Here is a 21,717-nt window from a genome sequence, read left to right as displayed (position 1 = left end):
AGTGCTCAGTGACTTTGTTGCTACTCCAAAGCATGAAGACTTGGGAGGTGGGTTCATGGGTGGTGCGCCCCTGCCAGGGAATGCCCCACCTTTGTTCCTTATTAATATCTTGAGTTTTATGTTGATAATCTTATGATGATATCCCATGTGGTAAGCCTGGAAGTCACTAGATCCTGACAAGGATTGTTTTCTAGTGTTTTAGGACATAATAAATTGGCATACATGATTCTTTGATAAGACTTATATACCATGCAACTAGTGACAGCAGGGAAAGTTATTCAAGACCCTTGCAGACCATCCTCTGAACTGTAACACTAGCCAACTTGTTGAGTCACCCAGGGTCTCAGCAATACTTACTGATACTGCTAGGCTTATCATTTTTTTTAATTACATTTTTTTTTTAATGAAAACTGCCTTTTAGTTGGAGAACCTTAGTAGAAAGTATTTGAACATCTAACTGAATGTAAATGCTAAACAAAGAATAAACATTCATTATAGTTTGTGGACTAAGTGAAAACAAAAACACTTCTAAATATAGTCAAGAGACTTTCAGCTGAACTTTGCAAAATTGTTCTGAGCATACAACTCATTTTCCTATTAAGACCTTGTAGTGATCATACTTCAGGGAAGCAGATTGGCTTTGCTTTTTGTATTTCAACTATTTTTCCTAAAGGCATTGGATATTTTATTCACATGTGGCTTTTCTCTGTTCATTGTTGTAACAAAAACAGCTCAAGGAGAGTAGTTTGATTAGTGTCAAATGTAGAGTAGTAATTTCCTCTGGATTTTGGTACTTTGGTATATTTTAAAAATCTTATTTATTTTTGTCTTTTCCTCACTGATGGTTTTTACTAAAATAAATACATAAATAATCCCCAGCACAGGGAACTGTGGCTAGTTTAAAGTTGAAAGTAGAACTTTCAATCTCCTCCTCTGGCATGCATAAGAGGGGGAAGGGGGAGCCAAAGGCTCATGTATCAGGAAACCAGTTTCCCAATACTTCTAAACCAGGCCTTAGACTGATTTTATTGGCCACAACAATCTGTAGACGCACTTTGTCCATACCTCTTGCTTGTTGTCCGATTATGATTAGCTACAGTCAGCACATTATATAAAGTAATCATTGTCCAGAGAGGCATAGACCAGCTAGTTACTAACAGACCTCATTTGATCTCATAAAATCTACTGGAATTGCTTATTTGAATATCATCATAAAGCTCATAAACCCCAACTTTTGGGGGCCAGGGGCACATTTGGAATTTTGAGAAAGTGTCATCGGCACCTTCATATTGTGGATACTCTTGGGGGATGCCCATTCACAAATGGCTGCTGTGATGGAAGCGGCCAGTCAGAAAACACCCATTTCACAGAAGATGAACTCTTGCTCAAGAAACTGATTACATGGTAGAGATGGGGTCTGAGCCCCAAAACACAAAACCAGTCCACAGAATACAGTTTTCTGCTCCAACAGGCCATTTCATAGGAGGCAAACTCTCTTTCTCTGTTTCTTTTGGCCAGCAGCAAACCCAATTCCCCCTAAAATCTCTCTCTGCCAGAAGCAAGCTGCAGTAGGTCAGTGTCAGCCTTGGTTAGTACTTGGATGGGAGACTGCCTGTGAATCTGACTTCCTGCATTGAACAGGGGGTTGGACTTGATGATCTTCTAGGCCCCTCTGACACAGTGTGATTTTTATTTTCCCATTTTTCTTCAGGTTGTCATTTTAATGTCTCCTCATATCCACTTATATTTCCCTTAAATATTTACTTCTAATATCTTATCACTTGTATTAATTTCTCTCATTTCTTAAATCCGCCTTTACTTGATTTTTGTCAATGAAGATTGATTATAAGTTCTCCCCCTGCTCCTAGTAGATAATCTTGTAGACTTCAGGCACCACAGTATACTCTTGTTTTCTTTTCTTTGCAATATAACAAATGTGGTGTGAAAAGAAACAGAATGCAAAGTTTGACCCTGAATACAAGCCTGAATTGTAAACATCCTGAAATGTATTTTGTAACCCAAAACATTTAGAACACTATGAAATGTAAAAAGGTCAACATTCTAAACCAGTCCATGTCATCTGAATAGCCCAGATCAGGAAGGGGAGGTGTGTATGGAGAATGAATGGTTGTATTGCAGGAAGGCCAAATGTGGGTGCTCTGGTATGTGCTGAAGATTGCCAAAGTATCAGTTACAGAAGATGGAAATAGGCCAATAAAAGAGGGGTATCAGTATATGTTTTGATACTGATGACCACACTTGATGACCACAGAAGCAACCTTGAGAAATGTTGGGGAGTCCAAAGGCAGTGCCAGGCTGTCTACAACAAACGTCAATCCTGGAAATTGGGAACATGACGTATTATCGACGTATTATCAACAAATAACGTAATGAACCCCTCTATGATATCATGAGCCCCAATGAGGGAAAAGGGTATAAAACCCCTGAATCTGTCATTGTTCAGGAGGGACGGGGTTGCATCTGGATCGTTTGTATGTGCACATACAAATAGTACCCTCGATCCACAGGACACACAGTAAGTGCTCTGGCCAAGTACTTGATAGCACTGTGGTGAGTATGTGTTGGGTAAAATTCAGGGAAAGGATTGTACTGTCCAGGGCTTAGATAAGGCGCAGTTATCTTTGTTCTGTCATACTTAACCGTTTGGGTTTAGGATATAAGACAGCAGGCTTAGGCTTGAGTCTGGCTGACACTGTATCACCATTGCCTCAGGGGGCCATTTGCGGCATGGACCGATCTGGAGCTAAGCAACAAACAGCGGCTAATTGTTTACTTAGTCATTTAATGCACCACATTTGGGTAACTAAGTTTCTACCTAAGAGGCATGCAGCCTCTTAAGCCTCAGAGAAGGGTGCAACTTCTTGAGGATTGTTAGTTTGGGGCTCTTATCTAAGAGGCGTGCAACCTCTTGAACTTTGGAGAGCCTGAAACTCTGAGATTTCTTTGTAACTAAGTTGTGAGTTGTGTAACCTCTTCAGCCTCAGAGAGCATGCAACTCTCTGGGGAGGTTCTACTTTTGCTTATTTCTTTTATTTCAATAAATCTCCTTTTTTTTCATCTACATTGGTTGTGTGCATGTTCTTCTCCACCTCACAAGATCCCAAGCCTCTCATCTGAGTCGTCCTGGGTAAATTGAAATCAATATTTCACACCTTCCAACCCTATGATTCTATGATTCTCCCCATGGCTCCATTTGCTTTTTTTTTTTAAATCTCTATTTTCTCCCCTCCCACACACTACAGCCCAGTTTGGTTTTCCCACCACCCCTTATCTAACCTTCATACAGTAACAAGTGTGCCTCATCTCAGCCACCACAACTCATGCCTCCTACACTTGTCTTCAGACCTGCTATAACCAATTCAAAGGCCTGCTGCTGACCAACAGAATGAAAAGGTGTGTGTGCAGCAAAGGTCAGTGAGGAACAGCAAGCAAGCAAATAGAGGAACAGCACAGGAAGATGGGAGGTGTCAGGGTGGAAACTGAGCCCATATAACCCCTGAGCAGTTCTGATTCTGAGGAGGAACAGCAATCTGTGGGAGAGGAGCCCACTCATCCCTCACAGGCACAGCAGCTGGCAGAGATTCCTCCTTTCAGCATTCCTGAGATAGATAGTGACCCTGGCAGTGAGAGAGTGCGGGAGGGGGACTTGCTAGACGCTCGATGCAGACACAGGGAGCGATGAGCGATGGAGGGCATGGAAAGGAGGCGTAGCGCCCATTTGGCGCGCAAGCAATGGTCGCCTCCTGTGGACCCAAGGGAAAGAGGGAGGAACTCTCCCTAGCCCATAAGTTCAGGGTCTGCAAGTGATTCTCCTTCAAACAGGGACCAACTGCCTAACCCGGAGCATAGGCTACTCTGCTGTTCATTGTTTAGTCGCTGGTGATTAGCATCTGAAAGAGTCATTAAGTTGTAAAGGGATTAAAGCCTTGAAAAGAATCCTTTTGTATGTGTCTTGAGTTGGCTATTGGAGTAGACTGAAAGAGTCTACTCCTAACAGGAGGTCATTAAAAAAAATCAATGTGAGCTGGTGTGGAGAGGAATAGATAGTCTGGAGCTCAATAGTAACGCACGTGTTTAGTGAGCAGAAGGTCCCAGATTCAATCCCCCGCATCTCCAGGTAGGATTGGGAAAGACCCCTGTCTGAAACCCTGGACAGCTGCTGCCAGTCAGTGTAGACAATGCTGAGCTAGATGGACCAATGGTATGACAGTATAAGGCAGCTTCTTATATTTCTTTATGTCTCTACTTATTATTTTTATTGTTTTCACTGGTGTTTTTTTTTTTTGCTATTTTATTGTTATGTGGTTTGTTAATTATCTTGAGTCATATACAAAAGGTGGAATATAAATTCCTAACATAAACAAACAAGTATCTATCCATATAAAGTATTGTTTACTGGATGTATTTTGCCTTGTCCTTTTGACAACTTAAGGCAGCTTCACCCTTCAAAGTTGTTTTTGTAATATCTCCCATAGCCTTCTCATGTCCCTTAATTTTTATACCAGCTATATTCACAAGATAAAATGAACAAATAAATTAACAGCCCAGTCCTAAGTATGTTTACATAGAATAAAGTTACATCAGCCTGGTTTGAATGTAACACTAAATCATGGGTTAGCATTACCTGCATGAACAGCAATGAGTCTTGACAGCATGCACTTCCCAATCGCCTCTCATCTTCCAGTGCAGCTACAAGGAGGAGATTGGAATCATCTGATTTCGGTTTTAAAGCAGTCATAGTTTCTCATTACTTCTGAATCAGGGAACTCTGGTTACTTTAAACTATGCTTTAACAACCAGTTTGAACAAACCACAGTTTAAATCAGTGGTAGGAAACCTTTGGCTTGTGGGCCTAATCCCACCTATGGAGACTTGGGCTCCTTCCGTAGGCCCTGCCCAGTTCCCCTGGCCTGGAGGCTACCCCTGACCTAAACTAACTGGTTTGTACATAACAAGCAGACTCTCAGCCTAGTCTACATCACACTGTTGTTGTGAAGATAAAATGGAGAGAAGGAGGATCATGTACGTTGCCTTGGACTCCTTGGAGGAAAAGTGGGATATAAACGTAACCAACCAACAAACAAATAAAACTTTGGCTAGTTTAAAACAGGAACCGACCTTCTCCTCATGGCCACACCAGAGGGAAAAGAGGAGTGTATGACCCCAAGGCTCTCTGCTGCTAGTGCACATAGTACTATACTATGTTTTATTGTTATGTCCAAACAGGGCCATTGAGTGCAACAGCTGTCACTTCCCAGTAAGTATGAAAAGAACTGCAGCCTAAGTTTTACTAAGTTAAAGGATATGAGATTTGAAAACCTGTTCCTTGGAATACATCCAAACACTTAATACATTTATAGAATTCTCAAGAGTGTGGATTTAACTATCATGCTTCAAAACTCTTTAGTGAATAATCCTGGATAGAAAGGCTTTATAAATCACCTGACACTGAAAAAATCTTCATGCTATGCTATCACAATGCTGAATCCTCATCTTTATTTTACTAGTAAGGTTTTATATGAATATTACATTAAAGTAAAATATTACATTTTGTATTTAGTTGTACATTAAAGCATGGGAGATACAATCAGACCTGGCTTGTGTCAAGTTAGTAAGGGCTGAAGTGTAAAGTAAGGCAAGAGCTGATTGAAAAACAGCAACACTGGGAAGGGTTAGAAGAGATGAAGCAATTGTAGCAGGCCTCTACAAATATGTCAACTCAACTAGAGCACATATCACTTATTCCTCACAACCATCAAGTTTCATGGGAGATGGTCAAAAAAGCTTATAAAGAAATGAAAATCCCTATAAAATATACGTATGCTGGGAGTTGATGGGAGCTGCAGTTCACAGCTGATGTGAATGAACTGGTAACTGATTGTTTATGGGCCTCTGAACTGGCCACTAGCCAGGAAGAATGGCCAACACATAATGTCGAGGTAGTATGCGTAACAAGAACGGTCTGCTTAACATTTGTATATCTCCCCTGCTGCACTGGGATATGCCAAGGGTTCCTGAGGTCTCAAGCAAATTCTGCTTTATACCTCTTAAGGGGTGGGGTAAAGCAAAGAAGGCTCTCAATCCATCCTTTTGCCCCACCTCTTAGGTGCCATGGATGAGAAACGGTAAAGTGTAGGAATGAAAAGCGTTATTCCTCCTTCATCCTTCCTTTCCCCTCCCCCATGGCTCCCCTGATAGGTCCTTCTGAACATAGGCATTTGGCAGAGGAGGCACCATTAGGCATGGCAGGTCTCAGGATTTTTAGCTGAAGCTTCAGGGTTTTAGCGTCCTCCTCGGGTTCTCCAGAGAAAGAACTAAAATCCTAGGGTGAGGGACAAGCTATCAAAATAAATGGAGCAAAGAATAAAAGGAACATGGTGGTCGGAGTCTACTACTGGCCACCCAATCAAGGAGAGGACGAGGATGAAACTTTTGAAAAGAAAATAGCCAATGTTTTAAGGAAGCATGATGTAGTAGTAATGGGGGACTTTAATTTCCCTGATATTTGTTGGGAGACAAATTCTGCAAAATGGACCCTCCAGGAAATTCCTGACTTGTGTGGCAGATAACTTCCTCCTACAGAAAGTAGAGGAAGGAACTAGAGGATCGGCTATCCTTGACTTGATCCTAACCAACAGAGATGACTTAGTGGATAAAGTAGCAGTTACAGGAACTCTGGGGGAAAGCGACCATGTTGTACTTGAGTTCTTGATTCTAAGGGAAGCAAAAGCCGAGTGTAGTCAAACTCATACCCTGGATTTTAGGAAAGCTGATTTTAATAAACGCAGAACAATGATCAGTAGGTTCCATGGCAAGCGACTCTAACGAAAAAAGGAGTCCAAGATGGGTGGGAGCTTTTAAAAAAAGAAATTCTCAAAGCACAATTACAAACAGTTCCAACAAGAAGAAAAGGTGGAAGACAACAGAAGAAGCCAATGTGGCTTCACAAAAAGCTTTGAGATGACCTGAAAACAAAAAAGGACACACATAGGAAGTGGAAAGAAGGCCAAGCAACAAAGGAAGAGTACAGGCAGGTAGCACAGAATTGCAGGGATGGCGTCAGGAAGGCTAAAGCTGAGAACGAGCTGAGGTTAGTGAGGGATGCTAAAAGCAACAAAAAGGCTTTCTTCAGCTACATGCATAGTAAAAGACAGAGGAAAGAAATGGTGGTTTAGCTATTCAATAAGGATGGCAAAATGATAACAGATGACAAAGAAAAGGCAGAGGTGCTCAATTCCTATTTTGGCTCAGTCTTCTCCCAAAAGAGGGTCTATGACCCCCCCTGGCAAAGGTGAAGTACAGGCTGAAGGGGCAGGATTGCAGCTTGAGATTGATAGGCATATGGTCAAGGAACACCTAATTACTTTGAATGAGTTCAAATCTCCAGGGCCAGATGAACTGCATCCTAGAGTCATAAAGGAACTGGCAGAAGAACTCTCAGAACCGCTGTCTATTCTCTTTGAGAAATCATGGAGGATGGGTGAAGTGCCAGATGACTGGAGGAGGGCTCATGTTGTCCCTATCTTCAAAAAGGTAAAAAGGAGGAACTTGGGAACTACAGACCAGTCAGTTTGACATCAATCCCTGGGAAAATTCTGGAGCAGATGATAAAGGAATCCATCTGGAAGCACCTTGACAACAATGCAGTGATTACTCAAAGCCAACATGGATTTGTCAAGAACAAATCCTGACAGACGAATCTGATCTCATTTTTGGATCAAGTACCTCCCTTGTGGACCGTGGGAATGCTGTAGACATAATATACCTCGACTTCAGCAAAGCTTTCGACAAAGTGTCCCATGATATCCTGATGAACAAACTAGCTCAAAGTGGGCTAGATGAAACAACAATCCGGTGGATCCACAGTTGGCTACAGAATCGGACTCAAAGAGTGCTTATCAATGGGACCTTCTCAAACTGGGGAGAGGTAACAAGTGGGGTACTGCAGTGCTCAGTCTTGGGCCCAGTGCTCTTCAATATTTTTATTAATGACTTGGAGGAGGAGGAGGCGCAGGGAATGCTGATCAAATTTGCAGATGACACAAAATTGGGCGGGATAGCTAACACTTTGGAAGACAGAAACAAAATTCAAAGTGATCTGGATAGACTGGAGCGCTGGGCAGAAAACAACAGAATCATTTAATAGGGATACATGCCAAGTTCTACACCTAGGAAAAAGAAACCAAATGCACAGTTATAAGATGGGGGATACGTGGCTCAGCAACACTACAAGCGAGAAGGATCTTGGAATTGTTGTCGATCACAAGCTGAATATGAGCCAACAATGTGATGTGGCTGCAAAAAAGGCAAATGCTCTTTTGGGCTGCATTAATAGCATAGCTTCCAAATCCCAGGAAGTACTAGTTCCCCTTTACTCAGCAATGGTTAGGCGGCCTCATCTGGAGTACTGTGTCCAGTTCTGGGCACCACATTTTAAGAAGGATACAAACTGGAGAGGGTTCAGAGGAGGGCAACAAAGATGATCAGCAGACTGGAAACAAGCCCTATGAAGAGAGACTGAAAGAACTGGGCATGTTTAGCCTTGAGAAGAGAAGACTGAGGGGAGATATGATAGCGCTCTTCAAGTACTTGAAAGGTTGTCACAGAGAGGAAGGCCAGGATCTCTTCTCCATCATCCCAGAGTGCAGGACACGGAAGAATGGGCTCAAGTTACAGGAAACCAGATTCCGGCTGAACATCAGGAAAAACTTCCTGACTGTTAAAGCAATACGACAATGGAACCAATTACCTACGGAGGTGGTGGGCTCTCCCATACTGGAGGCCTTCAAGACGAGGCTGGACAGCCATCTGTCAGGGATGCTCTGACTTGGATTCCTGCATTGAGCAGGGGGTTGGACTCGATGGCCTTGTAGGCCCCTTCCAACCCTACTATTCTATGATTCTATGATTCTATTTCCTGCACAATTTGAAAGCATTTACTATTGGCTCCACCTCCATGTTCATCAGGCTCTACCCTGGGCACCAGGCATAGCAAGGATCTACCTCTTGGCCCACCAGATAACGTTCTCTGCTGTCAGGGCAGAACTGCAGGCAGTAAACTAAGACAGCTGGGTACCAGGAGTTGTACAAGAAGAACGAAGTCGAGGGACAAAGCCAGAAAGCCAAGAGAGTAAGTCAGGACTGAAGAACAAATCAGGGAGGCAGGACTAAAGAATAAGCCAGGAATCAGGTCTGGAGAACAACAAAAGGATACAGGAATACAGCAAAGCACAGGAAGACTATGTTGCTCAGACAAAGCTCAACTGGAACAAGAAGCCCTTATACTCCGTCCAACAGACCGCCTGCGTGGGTGAAGTCAGCCCAGAGCCTGAGTAGGTACATGCTACAACCTGAAGTTTGGTGGCTCACCACATGGGGCAACTGCACACAGATCCTGACATTCCTGACATCTGCCTTTATTCGGTTCCATCCTCTGACCTATGAGGCACTAGCTCATACATAGCTCCTAGTCTTCACCTTCTGAGGGATTTAACCTCTGGGAACCTGGCAAACAGGCATGATGGACAAGGGATGGGCAGGATGAGGGAGCCTCCCATAGCCCCTTCTTGTAAGTCTCTGTAAAGTACTTCTGCCATGGAGACAGCAGACATAAGGAACCCTCAGGTGTTCTTAGCACCATTAGTAGTGACTCTGTCGTGCCCTGACCACACTCACACTCATAATAGGATGGAGATCCAGGTACCACACGAGCTTAGTCAATTAGAAGGAAGACCTCCAGTTGTGATACACAAACCAGTGAAAGTATAAAAAGCAAAACAAAACACAGGTGAAGCAAGCTCTCATTGTGCCAATTTCTGCTCTGTACCACAGTGTGCAGTCCAAAAACACTCTGTCATTTTCTGTTGTGCATTATTCCCCACTCCCCCAAAGATGGATATCTTTGTTCATCCCTTCAATTTCTAACAGCATTAATTAAAATGCTCTCCAGAAGATTGCAGATTGGCCTTGATGGTCTTATAGGCCGCTTCCAACCCTACTATTCTATGATCTCCTGTGGTGAACTGAGTTGTTCAATACAATCTTTATATTTTGTAGAGTGATATTGGCCCACATTTCCACCAAGAGCCAATGATATGCAATATCAAGATCTCAGTCTGAGATCTGCACTAATATCTACTGCATGTATTTATGTCTTCCTGACTTTTTTTTTTTTTACCAATCAACCCAGCAAAAACATTGCAAATTCTTTGAAACAATTCCATTTGTCAGTTGAACCATATTAATTACCATTGTATATCAAATCCAACTATTTTGATAGAGGAGAAAACACCCAGACACCCCACTGAATATCATAAGACTTCAGTTCTTTTCATTGCTAATATCTTTTAAAATAACATTTCAGTCCAAAATTTATTCTACAAACATGCCACTATAGGGTTCCATATTTATTATTTAACAATGGTTTTCAGATCAGGTTTACTTTAAAAGAATTTGTGCTTTCAAACAGCTGGACTTAAACTGAGCAGCTCTGAAAATCAAGATGTGCTATTTCTCCCCCTGTCATCATGTAGCTGCATCAACAAAACTTTTGCAGGCTTCCTGGTTCCAGAAACAACAACTATGCCCACCCTACCCTGTTTGAATTCTTCCTTTATTTATTTTATGCCACTGAATGAACTGTATCAGTCATCTCTCCTCCTTTGTGGGAAGAAATAAATGTTATTTATCACAACACCTCTCACTAAAAGAAAGCTAAAAAAAAGACGAGTCTAACACTTTCAAAGTTTATTATATGTGCCCCCCTTCCCTGAGAAGTGAGAAGTTTGGAGCAATGTTTCCCATGGCTGAGGGACAGCACCAAAGCTTAATTGTGGCCCAATACAGAAAACAAACGGTAAGATTTTCTACCATGATTTTGTTCCATCATCTATTTTAATGAAAATCTACTACACATTCTGATAAACGTTTGGAGTCTTATAAAAATGTTCGATATTTACCACTTGCTAAGTTGTCATCTATATTAGTGAACCATGGCAGGTGACACTGAATGGGGAAGATATTTATAGTCTTATGGCTAGAGTTGTCTTTTTTAAAGGGAAAGTTTGTCTTCCCTGTTTTTTGTCCATCCCCACCCCAGATTTTAAGTTTAAGACTTCAGATTTTATTCCACGTAATAATTTGTGCCCTAAAAAAAGAACAACTCGATTTTTGTGAAGTTTCCCTGCTTAGTTGCCTGGAGGAAATATTTACTCATCACAGGCAACCAAGTGAGTAGCTAGTTACAGAAGCCCCTGCTAAACCATGCAAGGAATTTGGGGGGGAATGAAGAGTGAAGGAAGGTCCAGTGATACATTTTATCAATAAAGGTTGTCAGAATATCTCATGGTATGTCAAAGACTGCATATAGCCAATGAGCCAATAGCCCAAAGAGGCAGGATAAGGCAAGGACAGGATGACAGTTGGGCTGTTGTTGTGCAAGTAGAAGCTTGGTGCCACAGCAGCTATAGCAGGAGAACAGAAGTGAGCTCAAAGTTATTTAAGTTTGTGAACAATGTGTATTAAAGATGCAAAACAGATTGCCAAGAAGCAGAGACAAATATGCCAAAGTTCAACTGCTCCAGCACACCAGTTAATTATTAAGCAAACATTTTCTCCAAATTTAGTCATAAGACTTTCCTATAGTTAGCAATATAGTATAAACACGTCCATTCTCTCTCTCCCCCACCTCCCTACTGAGGAGACACTTTCCCTCCACCAGTTCCAATCTTTTTGTTTATAAGGACAGAAATGTCAAATTAAGCCCCACCATTTCCTGTTTTTACATACATCCTTCAACAAACAACTGTTACTGATCAAATATGAAAACCTCAAAAAGAACTAAAGATACCATTTTAAACATGCAAAAATTGCATTTCTGTCATATTTCATAACAAACCCACTCTACGAAATGCCAAATTGTCCCCAGTGAAAAAATATTGCCTGAATACTTGATAAAAGAAGCTGAGGAAAAACTATTAAGAGTTCTTGGGGACGGGGGAAGCGTTGAGCAAGTGTTTTCATAATGGCGCTCATATCTGTTATTTTGATTGAAAGCTGCCTGGAGGCAGGGACTTGTCTTTTCTGCTTATTTAAAGATTTTTCCCTTGCTTTTAAAAAACCTATATGGGGCCACAAACTGTGAAAAACTATGTACACTGATAAAGCACACTGTTTCTTTCTGATCTTAATATTATAAATCATGCAACTAACATAGAAATTTTAAAACAATTAAACAGTAAAAGGGATATTTTAATGCAGAACCCAATTTAAAAACTATAAACCCCTAAATACAGTGCCAACCAATCAGCACTCACGTTGCAAGAGGATTTAAAACAAAGTCGATTTAGGTGATAAAAGTTTAAGCCAAATATGCTGGTATTTTGACCCTTCCCCTTTTGCCCTCAGCACCACCTGCCACTGGAATGTGGCCTCCAAGAGCTTCGCCAAAATGGAATTGGCCCTTGGGCCAAAAGTGGTTCTGTATGCCTGCACTATGGTAGAGGTGTTGATCCTCTTTCAGCTTGAGGGCCAAATTCCATTTTGGAGAAGCTCTTGGGGGGGAGGATTCCAGTGGCAGGCAGAGATGAAGGCAAAGGGGACAAGTCCAAAATACCAAAAATACCAGCATATTTTAGCTTAAAGCTTTTACTGCCAGTAACTAAGCCTCAGGAGAGACATTTCAACCATTTAGAATGGGGAAAGAACTGCACAAAAGCCAGGAAAACATCAAACAATTGGTGGTTGGGGAAGGGAAGGGATGCCCCCTATTAAGGAGACTCTGGAAGGCTGCATTTGGTCCCCAGGCCTGAGATTCTGCACTCCTGCTCTAGAGTGTGGCCAAATTTGGAACACCGCATGGAATATACATTTAGTATAGTCCTGGTTGCCCCATGTCAAAAAGTTAAAGCACATTTTGTAATAAGGACAGGCTAAACCATTTGGGGCTTTTTAGATTAGAAAAAAAAAGATTACCAAGAGGAACACAGTAGAAATTATAAATTATATATAGTGTGGAGAAAGTACAGAGAAGTTTTTCTTCCTCTCTCATATCACTAGAATATGGGTTTGGGAGGTAGATTCAGGACAGACAAGACTTCACTCAACACAAATAACTTCTGGAAATTGTTACTACTAGCTCAGAAGACTTTAAAAGGGGATCAGACAAAGTCATAGGGGATAAATCTATTAATGGCTCTTAGCCATGATCACCAAATTGAGTTTCCATGGTTAGAGGCTGGCAGGGCTGTTGCCTTCATGACCTTCGTGTGGCTAGTCAAGAAACTTCTGGGAAGCCCACTGCTGGCAACAGCAATCTGAACTTAAATAGACTTTCTTGCATCATCAGTTCTTTCCTGGATCTTTCCAACCTTACTGCACTGCAAGCACTTGCCACATCCTAACTTGCCTGCTTCAGCCTAGATTCACAAATTGCACCTCATGGGTCACTTTTCTTGATTTGAACTATAAGGAATTTGGAATATTGCCTGTTCCACTGGGTCACAGTGGAACTAATCCTACTCCTAAAAGTACTGTTTAACGCTGTCATTCCACCAAGGTCACATATGTCCCAGTTTCTGATACAGAGAAATAAGTGACAATGCTGTCAGAATGGTACTTTGTGTTATTAGGTGAATTGTGAAACAAGTCTGAATTGAAGAAAAGGCATAGGCAATGTATTTTCCATTGTTAAGTGCCAGATGCATTCTAGCTTACACAAAAATACTCCTACATTTCCTTGAGGAGGGTGTTTTCTATTTATTTATTTAATAATTTGTAGACTCAGAAACCTGAATAGTAATAAAGTCCACTTAAACTCCATGGACAGCCTGCGTGTGTTACAGTAGAGCCACCTTCTACACCATTCCTTGAATTCCTAATAAGAACTCTCCCACCCGCAGGAGCAGCAACTTCTGCTTAGATCTTTAACAAACCCTCTTTCTTTGCGTACAACGTTTTATATAAAGTATAAATTATCTTATATAACTTTTTGACTTCGCACAATGGAACAAAAAAGATCCAGTTTCCACTACAGAATGTCTGTATTCCTTCGTCAGTTCCCTGCTCCCACATTATGCATTCTCTCCCATAAAATGTTGCTATGACATGCTGTTAAACTCCCCATGTGTGTCAAGTTTGGAAAGAAACACAAAACTGAATCTGCCAAGTGAAAATGTTTCTCAGAATTCCTTGTGACAGAGGTCTCCAGAATATCCACTTAGGGTGCTTCCAGACAAGCTTTTATCCTGAATCGCCATGCCTCACTCATGGAATTTGACAGGGGATCCAGACATCTTTGTCATCAACTTGTAACCCTTCTGTGTTTTCCCACTACTTCTTTTTTTCTTTTCACATAGAAAATATGGCATAGATGAACAATGCCTTTTGACTGGTAGCACTAGGAGCCCTCCATCTGGAAGCACCCTTAGTTTTTGAGCCTCCCCTGTGTGTCACCAGTTCAGATCTCATCCCTGATAGTTCAGGAAGACATCAGTTAATTTATGTCTTTATAACGATTTTTTCATAGTGCTTTTACTAATAAAAAACTAATCTGTGAGGTTTGTCTGAAAAGCAGTATATAAAATGTACATAAATAATAACAAATAAAATAGCTGGAAAAGGTTTCTTCAAGGAAATCAAACTACAAAATTTCCATAAACAACAAATAATTAACATTTAAGTTTATGTAGATATTAATGTACAAAGAACATTTATTGATAATTTAAAAATACAACATATAGAAATCATGTTTGCCTTGTATTTAATAGTTGTGGTTGTTTTTGAGGAAACTTTAACCAATGATTTCTCATGTGTGCTTGCCCTGAGTTAAGAACAATCATAAACTCTCGGAGTGATAATTTGCTTTCAGATAATATTCTAAAACCAATGCTGTAGCTGATTTTTCTTGCCTTGATTCAGAGGTTAGGGAACTAGGTTTATTCAGATGAATCTTTTACACCTTAAAGACAAATACATTTATCATCTTGTTTCATTTAATGGATAGGAGGATGCTGTCAGGAGCGCCCTAGCTGCCTCTTGCAGTCCCCTCCAATAGCCAACTCAGGACACAGACGATGAGGATTCTTTCCAAGGCTTTATTTCTTTATTACTTTATGACTCTTTCAGATACTAATCACTAGCGACTAAGCAAGGAACAGCACTGGGGAAAGATAGCAGAGTAGCCTAAACTCCAGGTAAGGCAGTTGGTCCCCGTTTGAAGGAGAACCGCAGGAAGAGTCTGAACTTACGGGCTATGGAGAGATCCTCCCTCTTACCCTTGGGTCCTCAGCACACAACCGTTGTTTTAGCACCAAACGAGCAGAGTGCCTCCTTTCGGTGCCCTCCATCTGTCGCCGCTCCGTGTGTCTGCGCTGAGCATCCAGCAAGCCCCCCTCCAGCGCTCTCTCACTGCCATGGTCACTATCTATCCCAGGAATGCTGGCAGGAGGAATCTCTGCCAGCTGCTGTGCTTGTGAGAGATGAGCAAGCTCCTCTCCCACGGATTGCTGTTCTTCCTCAGAATCAGAACTGCTCTGGGGCTCTATGGGCTCAGTTTCCACCCTGACAGATTCTCCCAATAGTTTTATTAAACGTTTTTATTCTGTATGAAAAATAGAAGAGGGTAACATTTTAACATGTATATTCATGAGCTTTCTCAGCCCCTATTATAAAGATACCTTTTCTTGTTTCAAACATTATTTCAGGTCTTATGGGAGATGAATGACTACATTTGCAGTACTTCACTGATTTTTTGTGTCCCAGTGTTACTGGACCAACTGTCTTCTGTGTTCCCACTGGCTGGAACAGAGACAAACCACTGTTGCAGTCCAAATGGCTACATAAAAAAACCTATCTGTGAAACAGGAAATGCTATACAAATTGTAATTCATTAGTGGCTATTTCAAACGTCTCTTGGCTTCAAAAGAAACACATTTACTATGACATGTTATTGCTCAGGATAACAAAGAATTCTCAGCACAACTTACAAAGGAAAGGGAGATAAAAATGCAAGAAAAGAAGTAAATGACTGGGTTCGCACAACACGCTAACCCACACTCAGTGGTTAGTGTGGGTTGTTGTTGAACTGTGGGTTGCTTGTTGAAACATAGGTTAGCGTGTTGTCTGAACCCAGGACATTTTCCACACGGTGGCTAGTTAACTAGTTGTTTTGTCAAACAAGCCACCTTGAGAACCCATGGTTTGTTGTTGGGTTGTTCAGGGTAGTTAACCCACTGAGTGTGGTTTAGTGTATTGTGTGAATAGCCCCAATAAAGCTTTCCTTCCATCTTGGTCAGCAGTCGCACATTTTTCAAGATATGTATTACTGTGGTGCAGATCTTTGGGGGGAGTTTGGTATATAACAAATTATTAATTATTTGTTTACAGGCTGTATTATTTGTTTCTCCTTAATAAGCTCCAATTCATATTATGTAAACACAAGATGCAGAAAAATCTGATGCAGTTTGGAGTAGAGGCTCAAAGACTTACCTTCTCTGCTAGCAACTCTCTAATTTTGCTTGCTTGGAGACGAAACTTCATTAGCTGAGACTCCAGAGCTATGCATCTTTCTTTCCAGTTTATTGTCCCTTCTAACTCGAGGAACTCTGCCATATTTATGCTATGTGAAGGGAAGGGAAATCCAGAAAATATTCAATATAATTTTTTTTTTTTTTAATATACATACAGAAAATGTTCCTGTACATCATTTGCGCAGGGCAATATATTAAGCACTTTCCCTCAAATATAAGTTTAATGGAGTTCAAAGGCATGTGCTTTCAACTAAGCATGTTTAGGATGACAGCCTTTAACACTCAATACATTTTGTAAGACCAGAAGAACATGTCTCTGTCTGTCTGAATATGTATCACGTGCATACACAATGTTCCAGCATGTCGCCCCAAGTTATTATGTACAAAGTAAGCTTTTGTCATGGCTATTAAAAATACAACAAAAATTTCTAAACTAAAATATTTAATTTGTGTATGCTAATTATAGATGGTGTATAATATACTTATACACAGTGGTATAAGAGTTCGGTGTCAGCCAAAGTAGCAAAACTTAACAAGACTTTCTGCTGGGACTAGAATCTTTCCAATAAAATCCATAATGGGCATTTGTTGTTGTTTATTCAGTCAGTCGCTTCCAACTCTTCGTGACTTCATGGACCAGCCCATGCCAGAGCTTCCTGTCAGCTGTCGCCACTCCCAGCTCCCCCAAGGTCGAGTCCGTCACCTCCAGAATATCATCCATCCATCTTGCCCTTGGTCGGCCCCTCTTCCTTTTGCCTTCCACTTTCCCTAGCATCAGCATCTTCTCCAGGGTATCCTGTCTTCTCATGATGTGGCCAAAGTACTTCAGTTTTGCCTTTAATATCATTCCCTCAAGTGAGCAGTCTGGCTTTATTTCCTGTAGTATGGACTGGTTTGATCTTCTTGCAGTCCAGGGCATTCTCAGAATTTTCCTCCAGCACCACGGTTTAAAAGCATCTATCTTCCTTCGCTCAGCCTTTCTTATGGTCCAGCTCTCACAGCCATAGGTTACTACGGGGAATACCATTGCTTTAACTATGCGGACCTTTGTTGTCAGTGTGATGTCTCTGCTCTTCACTATTTTATCAAGATTTGTGATTGCTGTCCTCCGAAGAAGTAAACATCTTCTGATTTCCTGGCTGCAGTCAGCATCTGCAGTAATCTTTGCGCCTAGAAAGACAAAGTCTGTCACTGCCTCCACGTTTTCTCCCTCTATTTGCCAGTTATCAATCAAGCTGGTTGCCATAATCTTGGCTTTTTTGAGGTTTAACTGCAGCCCAGTTTTTGCACTTTCTTCTTTCACCTTCATCATGAGGTTCCTCAGCTCCTCCTCGCTTTCAGCCATCAAAGTGGTATCATCTGCATATCTGAGATTGTTAATGTTTCTTCCAGCAATTTTAACTCCAGCCTTGGCTTCATCAAGCCCAGCACGTCGCATGATGTGTTCTGCATACAGTTGAATAGGTAGGGTGAGAGTATACCACCCTGCCGTATTCCTTTCCCAGTCTTAAACCAGTCTTTTGTTCCGTGGTCTGTTCTTACCGTTGCTACTTGGTCGTTATACAGATTCCTCAGGAGGAAGACAAGATGACTTGGTATCCCCATAACACCAAGAACTTGCCACAGTTTGTTATGATCCACACAGTCAAAGGTTTTAGAATAGTCGATAAAACAGAAATAGATGTTTTTCTGAAACTCTCTGGCTTTCTCCATTATCCAGCGGATATTGGCAATTTGGTCTCTAGTTCCTCTGCCTTTTCTAAACCCAGCTTGTACATCTGGCAATTCTCGTTCCATGAATTGCTGGTGTTTACCTTGCAAGATCTTGAGCATTACCTTACTGGCATGTGAAATAAGTGCCACTGTTCGATAGTCTGAACATTCTTTGGTGCTTCCCTTTTTTGGTATGGGGATATAGGTTGATTTTTTCCAATCTGTTGGCCATTCTTGTGTTTTCCAAATTTGCTGGCATAAGGCATGCATCACCTTGACAGCATCATCTTGCAAGATTTTAAACAGTTCAGCTGGGATACCGTCATCTCCTGCTGCCTTGTTATTAGCAATGCTTCTTAAGGCCCATTCAACCTCACTCTTCAGGATGTCTGGCTCTAGCGCACTGACCACACCGTCAAATCTATCCCCGATATTATCCTTCCTATAAAGATCTTCCGTATATTCTTGCCACCTTTTCTTGATCTCTTCTGTTTCTATTAGGTCCTTGCCATCTTTGTTTTTGATCATACCCATTTTTGCCTGGAATTTACCGCCGATGTTTCTAATTTTCTGGAAGAGGTCTCTTGTCCTTCCGCGCATTGCTTGTTTAAAAATAATTCCTTATCTCTCCTGGCTAACCTCTGGAATCTTGCATTTAATTGGGCATATCTCCCCCTATCACTGTTGCCTTTTGCTTTCCTTCTTTCTTGGGCTGCTTCCAGTGTCTCAGCAGACAGCCATCTTGCCTTCTTGGTTTTCTTTTCCTTTGGGACGTTTTTTGTTGCTGCCTCCTGAACAATGTTGCGAACCTCTGTCCATAGTTCTTCTAGGACCCTATCTACTAAATCTAGTCCCTTAAATCTATTCTTCACCTCCACTGCATATTCATGAGGAATATTAGTGAGCTCATATCTAACTGATCTGGGTGTCTTCCCTATTATCTTTAGTCTGATTCTAAACTGTGCAATAAGAAGTTCGTGATCTGAACTACAATCAGCTCCAGGTCTTGTTTTTACCATCTGCACAGATGTCCGTCGCCTTTGGCTACAAAGGATGTAGTCAATCTGATTTCGGTGTCGATCATTTGGTGAAGTCCATGTATAAAGTCGTGTCTTAGGTTGTTGCAAAATGGTAAACCAAATTGATAATAGCTAGGTTACAAACTACCATCTATTCATTCTTACTGCAACTTCCTAATCCTAACTTCTCCTGGCATATAGAAGGGGAAGAAATGGAAGCAGTGACAGATTTTATTTTCATGGGCTCCAAGATCAATGCAGACGGTGACTGTAGCCATGAAATTAAAAGACGCTTGCTCCTTGGGAGGAAAGCTATGGCAAACCTAGACAGCATAGTAAGAAGCAGAGACATCACCTTGCCGACAAAGGTTTGTATAATCAATGCTATGGTTTTCCCAGTAGCAACATATGGCTGTGAGAGCTGGACTATAAGGAAGGCTGAGCGCTGAAGAATTGATGCTTTCGAACTGTGGTGCTGGAGAAGACTCTTACGAGTCCCCTGGCCTGCAAGGAGGTCAAATCAGTCCATCCTAAAGGAAATCAACTCTGACTGCTCATTGGAAGGACAGATACTGAAGCTGAAGCTCAAATATTTGGGCTACCTAATGCGAAGAGAAAACTCACTGGAAAAGACCCTGATGCTGGGAAAGATTGAAGGCAAAAGTTTTTATGAAATTGATTAATACTTTTGGAAAATTGTCTGGTTATTCAATTAGTTGGTCAAAATGCTAAATAATGCCAATTGAAGATAGGATACACTCTAGTGTATTAGCCAACTGGCAATTTTGACGGTGCCCAGAGTCTATTACTTACTTGGGAATAATTATCCCTAGAGATATACTCTATCTCAAGTGATTACTTATATTTAAATAAGTTGATGGAGGGAGCAATCCTGTGGCCGCTAGACAGCAGCTAGATGGCCATAGGATATCGTGTTTTTCGGGAACCGACCTTGGAGCCCACGCTCTGAAGTCGGTTCCCGGAGAACTGACCTCCCCAGACTTCCGCACTGCCTTGGAGGCAGCGTGGAACAGCCCCATCCTCCATGCTTGCAAGAGGAGTGCAGAGTGGCCGGAAAGGGGCATGGCTGGGGGTGTTCCGGGGCAGGGAGAGCATAGCTGTCTATATGACACATCCTATGTGGCATACAGGAGCCTCCTTCCCCACTCCGTGCTCCCGCAGCTAGATGGCCGCAATCAGCTATCTAGCCAAAAAAGAAGGGCAGGAGGAATGCAGAGGGAATGATCCCCTGTGTGCTTCTCCTGCCCTGCTTAAGATAGGCGGTCGCCTCCGAGTTCAGAGGTGGCCACCTGTCTTGATAGGAGTGCTCCCAAATTATATTTTGTGATATATAGATAGATGGGCATCTTGAAAATTGAGTTTATGGGGTAAGGTTAATACACTCAAGATGAATACTATACCTCGAATTATTTATGTGATACATGGGATCCCTATACTTATACCTGACAAATATTTCCAAAAACGTAATGCTTTGTTTCATAAATTCTTTTGGGGTTTCTTTCCACCAAGAATATATTTGAAAAGGATGCAACTTCCAATACAGAGAGGTATGGCGTATAATATATAATGTCACACCAGTTACAGTTTGATCCATTTTCTCATGCCAAATTGACTTTATGGGGAAATCCAGATTTAAGAATTGTTTTTTATGGCAGACCTGGACAGATAAAAGAATCTTTACCCTGGATTAATTAGTGAGTGTTAATGATGAGTTTTTGCTATTTCCAACTTTGCGAGATAAATTTGGTTTGTCTGCTACAGCGGAATGGCAGTATTTGCAATTGAAACATTTGTTAGTGTCTAGATTCGGTTCTGCTGCTTTTACTGCTTCGGAGTCTCCATTGTTACTGGAAATACTTATTGAAGCTGACCAGATATACTGACCTATGATTCATGTTTATAAATATTTATTATCATTGAACAAATATGATACATGTGGTTTACAGCAGGAATGGAATAGGGAATTGGAATGTCCTATTTTGTTTAATCAATGGACCGTCATTTTGGTGTCTGTATCAGATATCTCTATGGATCTTTGGTTACATCTTATTCAGCAAAAACTTTTGTTTTAGGTCTATTGGATGCCACAACATCTCTTTAATAAAGGCTTGTCAATTTCACCTAATTGTTGGAGGTGTAATATAGTCAATGCTTCTCTTATTTCTGTTTTGAAAATGCCCAATAGTTGCCTCCTTTGGGGAGGAAGTTATTATATGGATAAATTTTGTATTGGAAAGCTCTTTTATATTTACTGATGTAAATATTATTATTATTATATTTATTTATTTATATCCCACCTTTTTCCCAATATTGGGACTCAGTACTTACCTGTTTTTTGGAATGTGACACATGGTCAACGTAAATGGATCTTTAGCAACCCTTGTGGTTGCTAAGAGTGATATTACGATACTGGAAGG

General features: G+C 41.3%; 1 protein-coding gene across 1 annotated transcript in view; it reads right to left on the bottom strand.

The window, feature by feature from the left end:
- Nucleotides 1–21,717, bottom strand: part of PLEKHH2 (pleckstrin homology, MyTH4 and FERM domain containing H2) — a 103,816-nt gene that overhangs the window by 76,565 nt on the left and 5,534 nt on the right. The window contains exon 2 of the mRNA XM_084828944.1: nt 16,507–16,636. Coding sequence (XP_084685070.1) covers nt 16,507–16,629 — 123 coding nt within the window. The 5' untranslated portion in view covers nt 16,630–16,636. The remainder of the gene's footprint in view (nt 1–16,506; nt 16,637–21,717) is intronic.

This window comes from Heloderma suspectum, chromosome 1 (assembly GCF_057233095.1).
Source record: "Heloderma suspectum isolate Gila_16-S chromosome 1, 16-S_ref, whole genome shotgun sequence".
In the NCBI taxonomy this organism is placed as follows: Eukaryota; Metazoa; Chordata; class Lepidosauria; order Squamata; family Helodermatidae; genus Heloderma; species Heloderma suspectum.
The sequence above is the reverse complement of the archived record's forward strand: the minus strand, read 5'-3'. Positions and strand labels throughout refer to the sequence as shown.